Source organism: Mytilus edulis, chromosome 4 (genome assembly GCF_963676685.1).
Source record: "Mytilus edulis chromosome 4, xbMytEdul2.2, whole genome shotgun sequence".
NCBI lineage: Eukaryota > Metazoa > Mollusca > Bivalvia > Mytilida > Mytilidae > Mytilus > Mytilus edulis.
Window position 1 is genome coordinate 27,301,984 of NC_092347.1, and position 16,643 is coordinate 27,318,626.

General features: G+C 31.0%; 1 protein-coding gene across 1 annotated transcript in view; it reads left to right on the top strand.

The window, feature by feature from the left end:
- Positions 1-15,207, top strand: part of LOC139521319 (uncharacterized) — a 76,469-nt gene extending 61,262 nt beyond the window's left edge. The window contains exons 21-28 of the mRNA XM_071314797.1: positions 2,673-2,855; positions 4,305-4,544; positions 4,740-4,859; positions 5,485-5,718; positions 6,740-6,982; positions 11,249-11,479; positions 13,102-13,338; positions 14,801-15,207. Of these exons, the coding sequence (XP_071170898.1) occupies positions 2,673-2,855; positions 4,305-4,544; positions 4,740-4,859; positions 5,485-5,718; positions 6,740-6,982; positions 11,249-11,479; positions 13,102-13,338; positions 14,801-15,036 (1,724 nt within the window). The 3' untranslated portion in view covers positions 15,037-15,207. The remainder of the gene's footprint in view (positions 1-2,672; positions 2,856-4,304; positions 4,545-4,739; positions 4,860-5,484; positions 5,719-6,739; positions 6,983-11,248; positions 11,480-13,101; positions 13,339-14,800) is intronic.
- Positions 15,208-16,643: the final 1,436 nt, after the last annotated feature.

Genomic DNA, 16,643 nt, shown 5'->3' on the forward strand with positions numbered 1-16,643 from the left:
CTTATCTTTATTAATGATATAGTATCTGTAAGCTACTATCAAATTATTTGCAGACGACACTAGTATTTATTTGACAGTAGACACCCCTGAAAATACTACTGAAATTCTTAATGGAGATCTGAATAAAATTCATATGTGGTCCTCTAAGTGGCTTGTAAACTTTAACTCACAAAAAACAGAAACCATGATTATTTCAAGAAAATCAATAAAACCTAGTCATCCGATCTTAAAAATGAATGACACTGATCTTCAAGAAGTTTCTACTCATAAACATTTAGGTATTATTTTTTCAAATAATGGATTATGGAATATTCACATTGAATATATAGTTAAACGTGCATACAATAGAATGAATATCCTTAGGAAGATGCGTTTTGTACTGAATAGGTTCACTTTAGAAAAAATGTATTTTTCATACATTCGACCAATATTAGAGTACGGGGATGTCATTTGGGATAATCAAACACAATACTTGATAAATAAAGTGGAAAATGTTCAAATTGAAGCTATGAGAATTGTAACAGGTGGGAATAAATTAACTTCGATACAGATGCTTTATAAGGAAACGGGTTGGGAAACACTTTCAGAAAGAAGGGAAAAACACAAGCTCACTATGTTTTATAAAATGGTGAATAAGGAAACTCCATATTATTTACAAAACTTGGTACCAAATCAAATAGTTAATTTACATAACCATTTCACTCGTCAGACTCAAAATACTTCGGAAATTCGTACAAGAACCAATCTATACTCCGATTATTTCCTTCCTTCGTCTATTAAATTGTGGAATAAGTTACCAGACCAAACGAGAAATTCTACGTCTTTAAGCATTTTTAAAAGTCGTATAAAAAACCCAAATAATAAATGCCCAAATTTTTACTACACTGGTACAAGAATGGGTCAAGTATTACATGCCAGATTGAGGATGAATAGTAGTTCTCTAAATGAACATTTGTTCAAGCGAAATCTAGTAGATTCTTCAAACTGCTCGTGTGGTTTGATCGAGTCTACAGCTCATTTCTTATTGCATTGTAAAAAATATGACGAATTGCGTTATGACATTATTTTCTCAATTAATTATCCAGTCACACTTAACACGAATTTACTTTTGTTTGGATCACAAGCTCTAAATTTAGACCAAAATAAAGATATTTTTGGAAAAGTACAAAAATTCCTACTAAAGTGCAAGAGATTTACAAGTTAAATTGTTATTCACTATTCTCACTAAGTTGCATTTTATCTAAACATGTGTGTAGTATTTCGGTGTAGTTTTCTTTTTTCTTTTTTTTAATTTTTTTTCTTCTTTTGTTGTATTTATTTTCATTATTTTAAAATGATTTGTTTTTCTCCTTTCTTTTTTGTTATATAGTTACTTAGTTTATACTTGTTCCATATCATAGTAACATTGCATGCTATATTTATGTAATAGTTAACTTGAGTTGGTATTTCAAGGAAACGGATTAATATAAGCTATATATAGCTTGTTTCCGAATCCTATTATTATTGTGTATTTTGTATGATGATATATTTGTATTGATGATGAATAAATATGTTTAAACTAAAATAAGAACTTAGTGCTATAAAACTTGGAAACCATATGTCTAGAATACTATATTTATATATGGACATTACACACGATCATTACTATCGATTACTGTGTATGCCATATAACTCTAGTTAAGCCTTTGTATGTGTTCTGATTGACTTATTATGGGAAAACATGATTGACTTTTTTTATGCAGTTGGCTTTGAACTAACCTTAAAACATTCCGAGTACTTTTAGATCGCACTGTCTGATTTTTTTGGCGTTTTGCAGGTTCCTTTTTGTCATAAAGGTCTACAAGTTCTTTGTATGTAATTGTTTATTCATCATTGGATTTCTAATTGTTAGGATCGAACTTTCTTTAATGTGTTACCTAACACTAAAGGGAGATAACTCTGTAAAATCAGCGAAACGTTTTAATCACGTTGTTTTGGTAAGGAAATATTAAGCTCCTCAATGATCAAATTTAAGGCTAATTAAATACTAAGGCTTTTCTACCTCTGGAATAGATTACATTAGCTGTATTTGTCAAAACTTTTAGGAATTTTTCGTCCTCAATGCACTTCAACTTCGTAGTTTATTTGGCCTTTTTAATATTTTTTTATTCGAGCGTCACTGATGAGTCTTTTGTAGACGAAACGCGCGTCTGTCGTAAATATAAAGTTTCAATCCTGGTATCTATGGTGAGTTTATTAGTGTTTGTCAAACTGCTATATAACCAACGAACTTTTTCTAATAAAGTCGTTGGTTCAAATTTTTTGAAATTTTTATATTTTTGTCAAAGGGTCATAGTAAAAAAAAAAATCGAAATTTTATGAACATTAAACGAAACAATTAAATATTAGTCAAAGTGTTGGTACCACTTTAATAGGGTTATTCCAGGAAAGATGTATCGCGTTGTATTTACAGTGTCATTATTTTGAAACATTTGAAGAGAAGAGTATTGTTGTAGGCTTGGTAAGCAATATATTTACTACGGAGTCTAAAACAATTTTCAACATTTATAAACAATAAAGGAACACATCGCGATCAAAAGAAACAAACTTCGCAAAGGAATTTAGCAGCCGTTTATCTTATGATGAACATGCATATCATTCATTTGTATGACTTCTTTTCTTCATTGAATTAGATATACAAGAATGCGTCCGGTCTATAAATGGTTACGATTACTTGGGAAGTAAAGCTACAACAACACAGGGGAAAACTTGCATAAACAACGAGGTTTGTAAAGGTAGTGGAAGCGGTCCTTTCCCATGGTGTCACGTGGACGACCCGATTGTAAACTGGGATACATGTGATATAGCTAAGTGCAGTAAGTAAAGAGTTTTTCTGACACTTTCGACATATTGATGGCCCTTATTTGTCTCCTGAAATGTAATCAAAACGTGTTTCTTGTGAAGCCAATGTCGTCCGACAATGTTTTTAAGAAAAAAATATGTTCAGAAGCTATTTTATCTAATCTGCAAATATATTCTCAAACCATGTCAATATATGTCTACCATACAGATAATATACACTACTAAAATGTGAAAATAAGTTAACAGAAAAATAATGTACTGAAAACAAGTCATAAACAACGTGAACAATTACAAATAGATATAAGAAGATGTGGTATGAGTGCCAATGAGACGACTATATCTCCAAGTCACGACTTGTAAAAGTAAAGTTGAAAACCCTTATAAGTCAAAGTACAGTCTTCAACACGGAGCCTTGGCTCACACCGAACAGCAAGATATAAAGGGCCCCAAAAATGACATGTGTAAAACCATTCAAACAGGAAAAGCTGGCTATAGAAAAGGAAATCAAATTACAATAATTATTAACGAGCGACTGATTCACACGTTCATTGAACGATGCGCATGACGTATGCGTTTATTATCTATACTATTCGCTCACGAGTTAAGATATATTTCTGTGCGTGAATTATTGAGTGTTTTTTCAATTACATTGACATTTTTATGGAATATCATGTAAAAATTGAAAGGCACAATATTTGTTTCTATGCGTTCTTAATTCGTTTTGATGCAACGAACTGGTTTTTTTTTGTACATGTAGTTAGAGAAATTTATTTTCGGCTTTATGTTACATTTGAAATAATCTTGATTTTTTTATTAATGGATCCTTACATTATTTCATGCAATCAATAATATTATAGAAACAACGAGACAAGTGTGTCGACATAAATGTTAATACAGATACAAATAGCAAACTTTAAAACTAAACTTTGAACAAACGAACTCCATTAGAAAAAAACACAATAATATCAGGTTATTGAAAAGAGGAGGACAATTTACTCAAATATATTTTATTTCAGAAGAATGAGATAATAAAAATTAGAATGGAAATGAGTTATGTTTCAAAGAGACAACTATCCAACCAAAGAGCACAAAAAAAAACCCAGCCTCCATCAACGGGCCGTCAACACTGCGGGAACATCCTAACTTCAAAACATATAAATTAACTTCAATTTAAAAAAACCAACATACAATAGAACTAAGAAGATGTGGTTTGAGGTTTTTTGAGACAACATTCCATGCTAGTTACAATGTGTAAAATTACACAATTGTAGGTCAGAGGCACTTGACTAGGACAGATACGGAAATGCAAATTATATTAAAAGTGTAACGTGTTGTAGAAAAGATATATGTCTTGCTAAAAGAAAAAAAAGTTTGTGAGTAGAAGTAGAGGTACTTGATTGAACTAAATGACAAACAAAAATATTCCTAAACTTATACTATTTTTTTACTTATAATTATAACAGCTGATACACCTAAAGAGTGCTTGCAAACTGGTAAGGGCACAGACTACTTTGGAAGTATAACAAAGACTAAATCTGGTTCTGAATGTCAACGTTGGGACAGCCAACAACCACATGAACATAATTACTGGTACCTTGAAGATCAGGAAAACTTTTGCCGGAACCCAGATGGTTCATCAAGTCCTTGGTGCTTATCGACAGACCCGACTGTTGGAAAAGAATACTGCGACATTCCTGTTTGTGGTAAGGATATATGTATGATTTACTACGAATGTTCAACTGATAGGAATGACAATTTCTACATGTATGCACTCTTAATTATAGTTTACAGTTAAAGTAATGAATGTTGCCTTATTTTTTTATATATTGAAGTTTTTAACGACCTTGACTTTCTATATTCTTTTTATTGATCAATGTAATGCTTTGTATACTTTTCAGATTATCAAGGATGTTCAACAAATCCTTGTTTACATGGGGGAACCTGTCAGAATACATTAAACGGTGATTATACATGTCAGTGTCCAAATGAATATGAAGGTGATCGGTGTGAAGTGAAAGGTAAGATAACAATTTAAAAAAAAAATACATTGCCTGAAAGAGTTGCAACCTTAATGTATAATAATTACAGTCACATGAAACTGATATTAAAAATAAATGCATTAGGTTCGCTCATGGCCAAAAGTTATTATGAACAATAATTTAAACACATGACACATATTTTATGACGAAAATGTATTATTCAACTCACGGTTACGAAATTGTTATTTTTTTCATTCTTATTATATCACTGATGTATTGTTAATTGCTCTCTTATCAGCTATTTTAGTTATTAATGGAATGTATGTTTTATTAAGACATAGAAGAAGTCCTAGCTATTCAAGAAATTGTAAATGTTCTACTTCTTATGACTTTCCAAACGGTTTGCGTCGTAGCTATTCAAGAAATTGTAAATGTTCTACTTCTTATGACTTTCCAAACGGTTTGCGTCGTAGGTGTAGAACAAACAGTCTTGTAACGTAATAAGTTCGATAACTGTGTTTGCAGTAGTACAGTCTTTATGAATGAGTAACAATAAAAGTAGCAGAATGAAGTCAATGTTTCATTGTCTTAATAAAGCTTATCGATATTTAAGATCTTACATATACAAAACCCACATATGAAAACAAATTATTTTTTATTTAAGTTCCATCAGTGGACGAATGCAAGAGGTCAATAGCTGGATATGAATACCAAGGACAACTAAACACCACTATTGGTGGATTTACCTGTCAGATGTGGTCTTCAGATCAGCCTCATTCTCATAGCAAACACGATCAACCGGAGAATTTCTGTCGTAATCCAGACAAAGATGATAAACCGTGGTGCTACACAACTGATTCCAGCAAGCGATATGACTTCTGTGACGTTCCATTCTGTAGTAAGTACTAATGTAACTAGCATTCAAAGGACATTACTTTCTTCTACTTCTGTCACGAGTGTCCGTCAATCCTTTACGATTAAGTAGAAATTATATATGGATATTTGATTTTAATTATTTCCTTTTATTATATTTAGAGTTATTCAAATGTTACTTAACGTTGGAAAAATTTCAAGATTTAGTTGATTTACAATTATAAACAGGAAACATTCTGCTATATGTATAAACATTTGAATTGAAAAAAAGTTTGATGTTACCAGATCTCAAATAGATCACAGCAAAATGAATATAATCTCATTTAAAAAACAAAAACAAATTAAATAAAAATAAATATGATTCAGTTCATATAGCTTCAAAGGAATCTTAATTTTAAATTTGACGAATGCCCTACATTTCCGTTTATTGATATTTCCTTAGAACTCTTTTGTGTGCTCAGCGTGACGCTTTACGTTGAATAAAGAAATACTGGGCGTCCGCCCGTCCATGCGACTGTCAGTCCTGTCTTGTTGTCGCTATAACCTGTACATTTTTACGAAATTTTGATGATACTTATATACTAGCAAGGTCTCGGACAAATTGGAAAATCAGTCCTTATAACAACTATTTTTTAGATGATATCCCTTGGAAATATTTTTAATCGTAAGAAAAATTTCATTGTAAGCGCTCTCATATATATAATTTTTGCCAGTATTTAATCAAAATTGATTTAAGCAATGTCTAGGACAAATTAGAAATCAGTGTCCATCATATGGTTTTAAAAGAGTTATACCCCTTTGAAATATTAGCTATTTTGCATTGTATTTACTCACAAGCCTTCATTTCTCTATGATATTTGTAAAAAAAAAATAAAGAAGTAAAAAGATTGTCTACAGTTATTGCCCTTGAAATTATAAATTATGTACGTTGCAGGGAAGATTGGAACTATGTTCTTTTATAAAAATGAGAATAATTTCGTTTCCTTAAGGAAACAGGCTAATTGCAGCGGGCCAATTAAAAATATATATCAAACTTGTTTTTCCAGCAACGCCTGCCAAACAGTGCCTACAATCAGATAATGGCATCGAATACTATGGAAATGTCCGCCAAACAGAAGATGGTATACCGTGTCAGAAATGGGCTGATCAAACACCAAACACTCATTCATATACTTATATTAGCGATCAAGAGGACTTCTGTAGAAATCCAGGAGCTGGCGAGAAAAAGCCGTGGTGTTATACAACCAATTCTGATAAAAGATGGGATTACTGTGACATTCCTTTCTGTTAACATGAAACTACACAAATGTATACTTGATATGGACTAATTATTTTCTATAATTTAACTAACAATCAAATTCTTACTATCATCTATATGAGAAAAGAAACAGAATATCGCCTCTCTGCTCACAGACTACTTGCACTATCTTCTTTTTATCATTAAAATATTTGATTTTCTGTTTTATCGTGTTATAGCTTTTAAATTTGATTAAAAAAAAGAAAAAAAGATGTATGCGCCTAGTACTCCAAAATCAAATATGAGTAAGATGGTATTAAGCAATGCCACACATTGACGCATTCTTCAATTTAAAAATGATTAAATATAATGATTAAATTAGGTATGAAATAAAAAAAAAATAAAGGATTTTTTAGGGGAAAGTGCTCACTAGAAGTAAAAGACAATAAAAAAAAACCAATCTTTAAATTCTACTGGTAAAAATAAAATCATCATGTAAAAGAAATTATATTTTACATGAAAACCAGAATATATACTAGTATTACATGTATGAACCTCTACATTGAAAAAAAAACATTAATATATTTCACTCAAAAATTTACAGTTAATCATTGTACCTTGAAGACAAGAAGAAACACAAATACAAGTGAAAAACACTGTTATTTAAGTTTCATATCGATTAAGGATGTCCGTAAACTCGATAATTCCTTTTTTTAAATATTGACTTACGTACCATAATCTCCTTTAACTTTATATTCAGATTTTCACGGACAATAGAAAGTTTGCTTTATTATGTAGCTCTATTTCTTGCAATTAACCAAAATTTAACGATGTAAAAAATGACTAGAGAACGATGAAGGACAGGGAGTATAGACTGACACAGAACAAAGAGATGATTTATAGATTTCAGCAGGCCCTGCTCCATGCAATCTAACTTCGTCACAATGATTGTTTAGCGTACAGAGAACATGACTTTCTTTCAGCGACACGAGGAACTAGCTGATTGAACGTTCAAGTTTATACATCCAGACTGCCTGTGTATTTATAAGAAAGAAGGATTCTGGAAATAAATTACCTGTTAAGACTTGAAAAAATATATCTTTCCAAGACACAGTGAATATGATGCAGATAATAATTGTAAACAAAAGAGAAAATTAATTCAGAAAACCGAATATCAAATGGTTACCCATCGGTTTGGTTGCTCATTACAATTAATAAAAACAATGGAGCGATGCAACTCATGAGGTTATTGAATAAACTAGGAAAGGAGGATTTGATTGACGATCAATTACAACATAATTTCTTCAACTCCATGCTTGTTTTGTTACAATAGTTATCAAGGGTACCAGGCTTATAATTCACTACGCCAGACACGCGTTTCGTCAACATTAGACTCATCGGTGACGCTCAGATCAAAATATCAATTAAGCCGAACAAGTACAAAGTTGAAGAGCATTGAGGACCTAAAACTCCAATAAGTTGTGCCAAATACAGCTAAGGTAATCCATGCTGGGATAAGAAATTTAAATTGTCTTGTATTGTTTTATTTCCATTTTTTAGTTGATCGTACAATTTCAATATCTGACATTTCTTTTAACCAACTTTGCGTTAATATGGTTTCAAAGATGTCCTATACTAGTATCTTGATTGTGAAAATATTAAAACAAAATAAAATTTACCCAAACGTCTCCCACTAACGTATCAAACCTAATATACTCAACGTGAGATAGAAAAAATACACGCTTTGATTCAATGAATATTTAGTTACTTCAGTTTGATTATAATTCATAATTTAATGCTTCTTTTAAGAATTTATTAGAGTTTATAATCGATGACTGACGCACATCTTCTATAAAGTGCGGAAGCGCTCTTCATATTAGAATATGCGCACAATCATCGCTTTTACAATCATACAAAATTATAAGAAGAATTAATCAATGAATACTTTTTATTACTCCATTATTATGCTACAACCATGAAATTATCAGTTATATCAAACTTTTCATTTGTTTTTCAACACATTTTTTTAAATTGTCACTGATATCAGTTGCAGTCGCAGCTGTAATATTTTATTAGGAAATAGAATATGATATTGTTATGTTTGGCATTATTATCAGCCAATCAAAATAAAGGATTTTAATGGAACATAATGTTATGTAACAACATGGTAAACTTAACATCCTGATATATCACAATACACTGTTTGTAGAGTGTTGATTTCACTAATCTGTCGAATTATTTTAATTTAAACAACACCCATATGTAGTAAGGACACCACGATTCCTAGAACAATGCAGTCCTCCATATTATTCAGCATTTTGATAGTCACCTTAATTACAAACTGTACATCTAACGGTAAGTAGGATTATTTGTTTATGTTGCGTACCGTTTTGTTTGTTTGCGAATTAACGATTTATTTTGATAATATTGGTATTTTCATACTTTTACTTTTACACTCCTATTCAATAAATTCCCGTTTAAATACAAATAGGAATTATCGCTTAGATATAGACATTGATGTTAAAATTAGCTTCAACTTTTCAAAAAGTGAATAGTAAACACTGAATTTTAGAAAATACTAACAAAACGTTTGGTATTTTCTAAAATTCAGTGTTTACTATTCACTTTTTAAAAGTTGAAGTTTGAATTCAAACTGGAAAGAGGACAGATTCTTCGACACGGCGGGTATTTGGCACTTCATCACTTTATGACTGTCAACGATAAACCATCTCATCATAAGGTTCTTAATCTAACTCGGGCGTGGATAAGTGAACGGCTCGAGCAAGGACGATATAATTTACATTTCTAAAACAGAGACAACAATACTCTCTGACTTCACATTCGAACTTACGAAATATATCTTTACATAATCGTATTTATAAATCAAACTGGTTCAGCTGTACCTTGCTGTTATACCACCGATCGAAAGAAACGATGGGAATATATTAATGTCCATTTTTGTAGTAAATATAACTTTTTTTTTACAAAAAGTTTACAATTAGAGAACAAAATCTCGAAAATTTGTATTTTCAAAGATTTCGATTTTGTGGTTCCATCTCTATGACCGATGTGTAAGATAGTAATTGATTTACAGTTTTTGTCTATGTCTGTTTATGGCAAAGAACACGTTATCATTCGATATATCAGGTTTTGTTAATTTTTGGGTTTTTGTATTTTGACGTTTGTAAACTTTATCTAAATTTCATATAAATAATATTCTTATGTAGCATTTATACTCCAAAAGATAAAGCTGATTTCTAATTACTGAACTAGGTCTATAATGTATTTAACATTGTAAAAATAAGCGGAAATAAACATTTGTCGATTTTCATTGCGAGTTCTCAAAAAATATTCTGCTGAATCTTGTTTAAAACTAAATGTGATAACTTGAAAATTTCTGAGTTAATTAAAAAAAAAATCAAACCGTTTATCTTTTTTGCTTTAGCAGTTTATACCATTTATTGAAATTGAGAATTGGAACAGGGAAGGTGACAATAACGTTTTAGTGATAGATGCAATACAAAAGAACAAATACAATTGTATAGCTTGACGCCGCCTAAACGTTACAATCATTTTATACGGGATCACCCCTAGTTTGTTGTGGGGTTCGTGTTGCTTATTCGTTAGTTTTCTATGTTGTGTCATGTGTACTATTGTTTGTCTGTTTGCCTTTTTCATTTTTAGCCATTGCGTTGTCAGTTTATTTTCGATATATGAGTTTGACTGTCCCTCTGTTATCTTTCGTCCCTCTTTTATAGTTTTGATCATTTGTTTACTCTTTTTATCAACCTACATGAATTTCCACGGAACATGCGATATCGATCACCTCCTTACATTTTCTCATTAGTAAAATTTTAAATATTTATAGCAATATCATGAACCTTTTTAACAAGTGACCAACTGCATACTTTTCGTCTTTTTTTAAATGAATTCTAAACGTTTATTACGTCAATATTGATTTGACTATATCCCTGGGGTTATATAAGCAATCTGTAGATATTTTTTGAGAATCAGATGTACTTCAATTAATTCTTAATCTTTACTTAAATTCAACAAATTTGCAACTTGCGTGAACGAACACACATAAATCAAAACTGAGTAAACACGTAAGACCTTATTATGAAAATAATCTGCTTGAGTCTTATGTAGACGAAACGGGCGTCTAGCGTATTAAATTATAATCCTGGTACCTTTGATAACTATTGACCTATATTTGAGATAAAATAGACTATTAAGGAAACACTTACAATTAAAAAAATACTAATAGCATAAACTTTGTCTTCAAAATAATTTGTATCTGAATTTATTATTTTTGCAGTTAAGGAGAAAGGATGTAAAAAGACAGCTCAAGGTTCTGAGTATAAAGGAATGATCAGTACCACCGTCAGCAACAGGAACTGTCAGAGATGGAATTTCAATACACCTCACCGTCACCCATTTCATTATCTAGACCAAAACTATTGTCGTAATCCAGACGGTTCATCTGTACCTTGGTGTTATACCACTGACCCTAATAAACGATGGGAGTATTGTAATGTCCCCTATTGTTGTGAGTACTACATTTTTTTAATATAACGTTTACAATCAATATCATCAAGAAAATCTGCATGTTTTAGGAATAAGATTTTGTGATTCCATTCCGGTTTCCAATTTTTCAGATGGTCATTCATGTACATTTTTTTGTCGAAGTCTATTTATGGCAACGTAGACGTTATCATTGGATATATCAGGTTTTGATGAATACTTTTTAGAATTTTAAAAGTTATTGAACTTTATCTAAATATCAAACTTAATATTCCTATGTAGCGTTTATACTCCAAAATGCAGTTGAATGCACATTTCAGAACTGGATCTATAAATGTAAAGAACGTTTATAAAAATTGGTGACGATAAGCATGTGCCACTTTATATTACGTGTTTGAAAAATTTAGTCGACAGAGTGTAATTTTAAACTATATTTCATTGCTTTAAATTTCGGATTTAACGAATGAAATTCAAGGGTTTTATGATTATATCATTTGATAGAATTGAGAATAGAAACGAGGAATTTTCAACGTATATTTGTACCGCCAAGCAGAGGTTCCACTGCAAACTTTGTTATAAACAATGTCATAATATCTGGTCCTGTTGGAACACATTTTATACCATTTACTGCGTTTTCATTTGACACTTTTATTATGAAGGAATTTCTGTTTAATAACATATGTGTCATCTCATTTTGAGTGATGTATGAAATAAACATGAACAAACACAATTTTTAACATGACGCCATCTAGACGTACATCCATTTTAAGGAATTTTCACGGAACGATTAATAACGATGACCTCTTTTTTTCCAAATCAGTAAAAACAGAAATGTTTATGGCAATATAATATACATTTTTAACAACATTGTATGTACAGATTTGCGTGAAAACAAATGTATACGTTTTGACTTTTACTAACATACATTTTTTTACATTTAAAGACCTTTTTGTTTTCCTTTGTTGATATATTTGTTTGTTCTTATAGTGATTAAGATTAAAACCAATGTTGACTGCTGTATCCCTATTCTTGACATTCTTACCTATTATGTCTATTTTTTCACACATAGTTGTCTATTTTATGGTAATGCATGTGACTGGCTTACAAGAGAGAAGATTAGCTATCTACAAAATAATGTTTGATTCATCAATTTCAAATAAGAATATGTCTGTACCAAATCAAACATATGACAGGTGTTATCCATTCGTTTGATATGTTTTAGCTTTTGGTTTTGCCATTTGATAAAGTAACTTTACGTTTAGAATTTTCTTCGGAGTTCTTTTTTTTTTGTTATTATTTTTGGTTTTCATGTGACAGGTATCTAAAGGCAACACGTATAACATTTCTATTTTCACTGAAGGGTATAATCAGATACAGTTGAATGAGCTCTAAATACATACAAAAGTTCAACAAATATTGTCTACTGTACGATTACATATACTTTGCCATAAGTACAAAAACATGAATGGATAATTAGTAAATGCGTGAAAGTTTTCTAGGGAAGTAATCTTCTTATAAGTTATTTGACCATACATCTGAGAAAAGTAAGAAATTCAAGTAAACAATTACATTGAAAGTTTCAAACATCAATTATGAAAGAAAATTTGCCTTTCAAATTATTTATATTTGATTTGTATTATTATGCAGTAGTAAAAAAGGAAAAAGGATGTAAGAAGACAGCTCAGGGTTCTGAGTATAAAGGAATGATCAGCACCACCAGTAGCAACAGGGACTGTCAGAGTTGGAAGTTGAATTCTCCTCATCGTCACCGATATCATTATCCAGATAAAAACTATTGTCGTAATCCAGACAGTTCAGCTGCACCTTGGTGTTATACCACTGACCCTAATAAACGATGGGAATATTGTAACGTCCCCTATTGTTGTGAGTACTACATTATTTTAATATAACGTTTACAATCAATATCATCAAGAAAATCTTAAAAGACCTAGATTTTGTTATATATTTCGATGACTGATGTGTCAGATGGTAATTTATTACAGTTATTGTGTATGTATGTTTAGCACAACGTATACTTTATCATTCGACATGTCCGTTTTGAAGATTTTTTCTATACATTTAGAAGTTATTGAACTTTATCCGAATATCAAATAGATAAAATTCCTATGTAGCTTTTATACTTCAAGAGAAAGTAAACATCCTTTAACTAATATACATATTTATGTAGGAGCCAGCTGAAGGACACCTCCAGGTGCGGGAGTTTCTCACTGCATTGGAGACCCATTGGTGGCCTTCCGCTTTTGTCTACTCTATGGTCGGGTTGTTGTCTCTTTGACACATTCACCATTTTCATTCCTAATTTTATACAGATAACTGTTGCTGAACTAGGTCTAAGTATATGTCGTTTTCAATGCGTCAATAACTATTACTTGATTTATTTCACTTGACTGGGTGGAGTTTTACTGCTTCGCTTATCATAGATCATTCTATCAAGAGATAGGTGTCTTGGGATAAATTCATCAATGAAGTGTCCAGTTATGGTCATTGATCCGGTTAAAATTGTAAACACTATACATGTATGTGTATTGGCAAGTTAAAGAGAGACACAGCCGTTGACAGCCGTTTATTGAATTGTAAAACGGAGTTTAAAAACATGTTATAATTGCCACAATTCGGAAATTGTTGCTATGAAAGTATCACAACTATAACGTTTTGTTCTACTTGTTTTAACCCTTATATTCCGAAAAGGGGGAATTAGATAACTTGCAAATGGTACTTAGATCTTATTGATTTCATTTATAGTACAACAATAATAATTTCCCTCAAAGAATTTACTCCAAATATATTAATGTAATATATATTAATATTAATCTCAAAATTAGATATTTGTTAAATTGGCATAATACAATAGACAATACTTTTTTTTATTTTAGATTATTTTATTCCTCCAATAGCATATACTACTTCTTTGCAAAATTCATTTAGTGAAACTGATAGGACATTAGAAATCAATAATAATTATAACGACAATAATCCATACCCTGCACATGTTCGAATAGACTGTACTTTTTCAAATTAAAAAGTAAGCTCCATTCGATCTGTTGAAAAACATTTTTCATACATCAACCTTTTTATATATAAACAATTTTCTGATACAAAGGTATAACGCTTACCACCTTACATTTTCTGTACTTTGCCATACGTAAAAAACATAAATAGATAATCAGAAAACACATAAAAGTTTACAAGGGCAGAAATATATGACGAAAGTCTAGGTAAAAATAAGATACTTCAGGAAACAATTACCTGGAAATTAATAAAAATTAGTAATAGAAAAAAAATATGTCTTTAAACTTATTTATACTTGAATTTATTATTATTGTAGTTAAACAGAAAGGATGTAAGAAGACAGCTCAGGGTTTTGAGTATAAAGGAATGATCAGTACCACCAGTAGCAACAGGGACTGTCAGACTTGGAAGTTGAATACTCCTCATCGTCACCCATTTCATAATCAAGATGAAAACTATTGTCGTAATCCAGACGGTTCAGCTGCACCTTGGTGTTACACTACTGACCCTAAAAAGCGATGGGAGTATTGTAATGTCCCCTTTTGTAATTAGTACAACATAAATTTGTTACCCAGAAATGACAATAACTATGATTTAGAAGATCTGCATTTTCAAATATTTAGATTTTTTTCGTTCAATCTCTGCGGACGACTTTGTCGCATATCAATTGTTTTATTTGCAAATTACTAATTATGATTTTGAATAAAAGAGTTGTTTCGTCAATTTTGTTTTTAATATTATATATCAAAACATGTTCAGACTGAGGCATGTCATACCATGGGTATATTTATAGTATAAGTGTGTATGTTTACTGAACAAAATCATCAGTGAATCAAATTATTCCACTCTTCCATTCCTAGATCGTCACCAATTTGTCAATTTTCACACCTGTGTTAACATACGTGTATATTTACATGCTGGCATGGTTTTCCTTACTGAAATGTCTTTTCTTGAGAAGCAGAGTGTAACTATATTGGGCTGGTATTGTCATAATTTTTCGTTTTCCTTTTTTTGATAATTAGTTTGGTGTAGTATTTTATACTATTCAGTAAATGGGGTATCCCATATCATTCTTTTTATCAGAATAAAATGACTGTGATTTCTATTTTAAGACAAAAAAAGATAAAATAGGACATTGCATTAAATTAAAATCATATTGACATTCCGATATGCGTCATGAAACATCTTGGTGCATAAAGGTCATCACATAACATCATACAAAGGAAAACTATAAAGCTGGGAGTTATTCCATTTCTTGAATACTTAATAATAAATTTTGAGGTAGATGTTATTTAATTTTATATAGCGTTGCATTAACTGATAATATGGATTTCAGAAATTCAAAATGGCGGTTTACTTCTAACCATTGACATGTCAATTATGCATTTGATGGCAAACAGTATCCAAAGCATGACAACTGTACATTGCAAATGTTTTGGTTAAACATTATAAGGATAAACACATTTTAAAAGAGGTTATTAGTGCAAATTTGGTTACTGCCTGAGAAAGTTTTACTGGAACGTCCTTCAGAATTTTATTCTATTTGTGAATTAATCGCCTCAGTTTACACATAATAAATCTCTCGAAAAAAGTGTTCAATCCTATAATGGTGTTTTTGGAAAGTATTCAGTCAATGATTTCATTTTGATACTCTTTGTTTGACTGGAGGGATGGCGATTCGAAATGGCTACTTAGATCCCTTTAGGATATTTTTTCTCTATCATTACGGATACGGTTATTTTAAGTATTTCAGTAATAAACGAAGCTAAGTATAAGTACTCATGTTCACGGTTACAATTTGGTAAAGATATGCATGAAATCAAAAAAAAATAGAACACTTGTTAAATTTTTTGATTGATTGATTGAATTAATATATCGGTGCTTAACACCCCTAGCATCCCGATTTTATTAGTGAAGATTTCCGAAAACCATCAAGAAAACAGCAAACCTTCGGCAGGAAATCTACAAGTTCTAGACAATTCAAATTGGTGTCGAGCGCGCCTGCCAAAGGTTTGGGCTCAACTTATAATTCGGTGTTGACAGACTGATGGTAAAGTAATTGAGCTATCGTGGTCTCCATTCATGTGTTTCCAGTAAACGAGTCATTGCTTTATATTAAAGAATTTTATGCTTTATTAGGTTTAAAGTGTATCCGGATA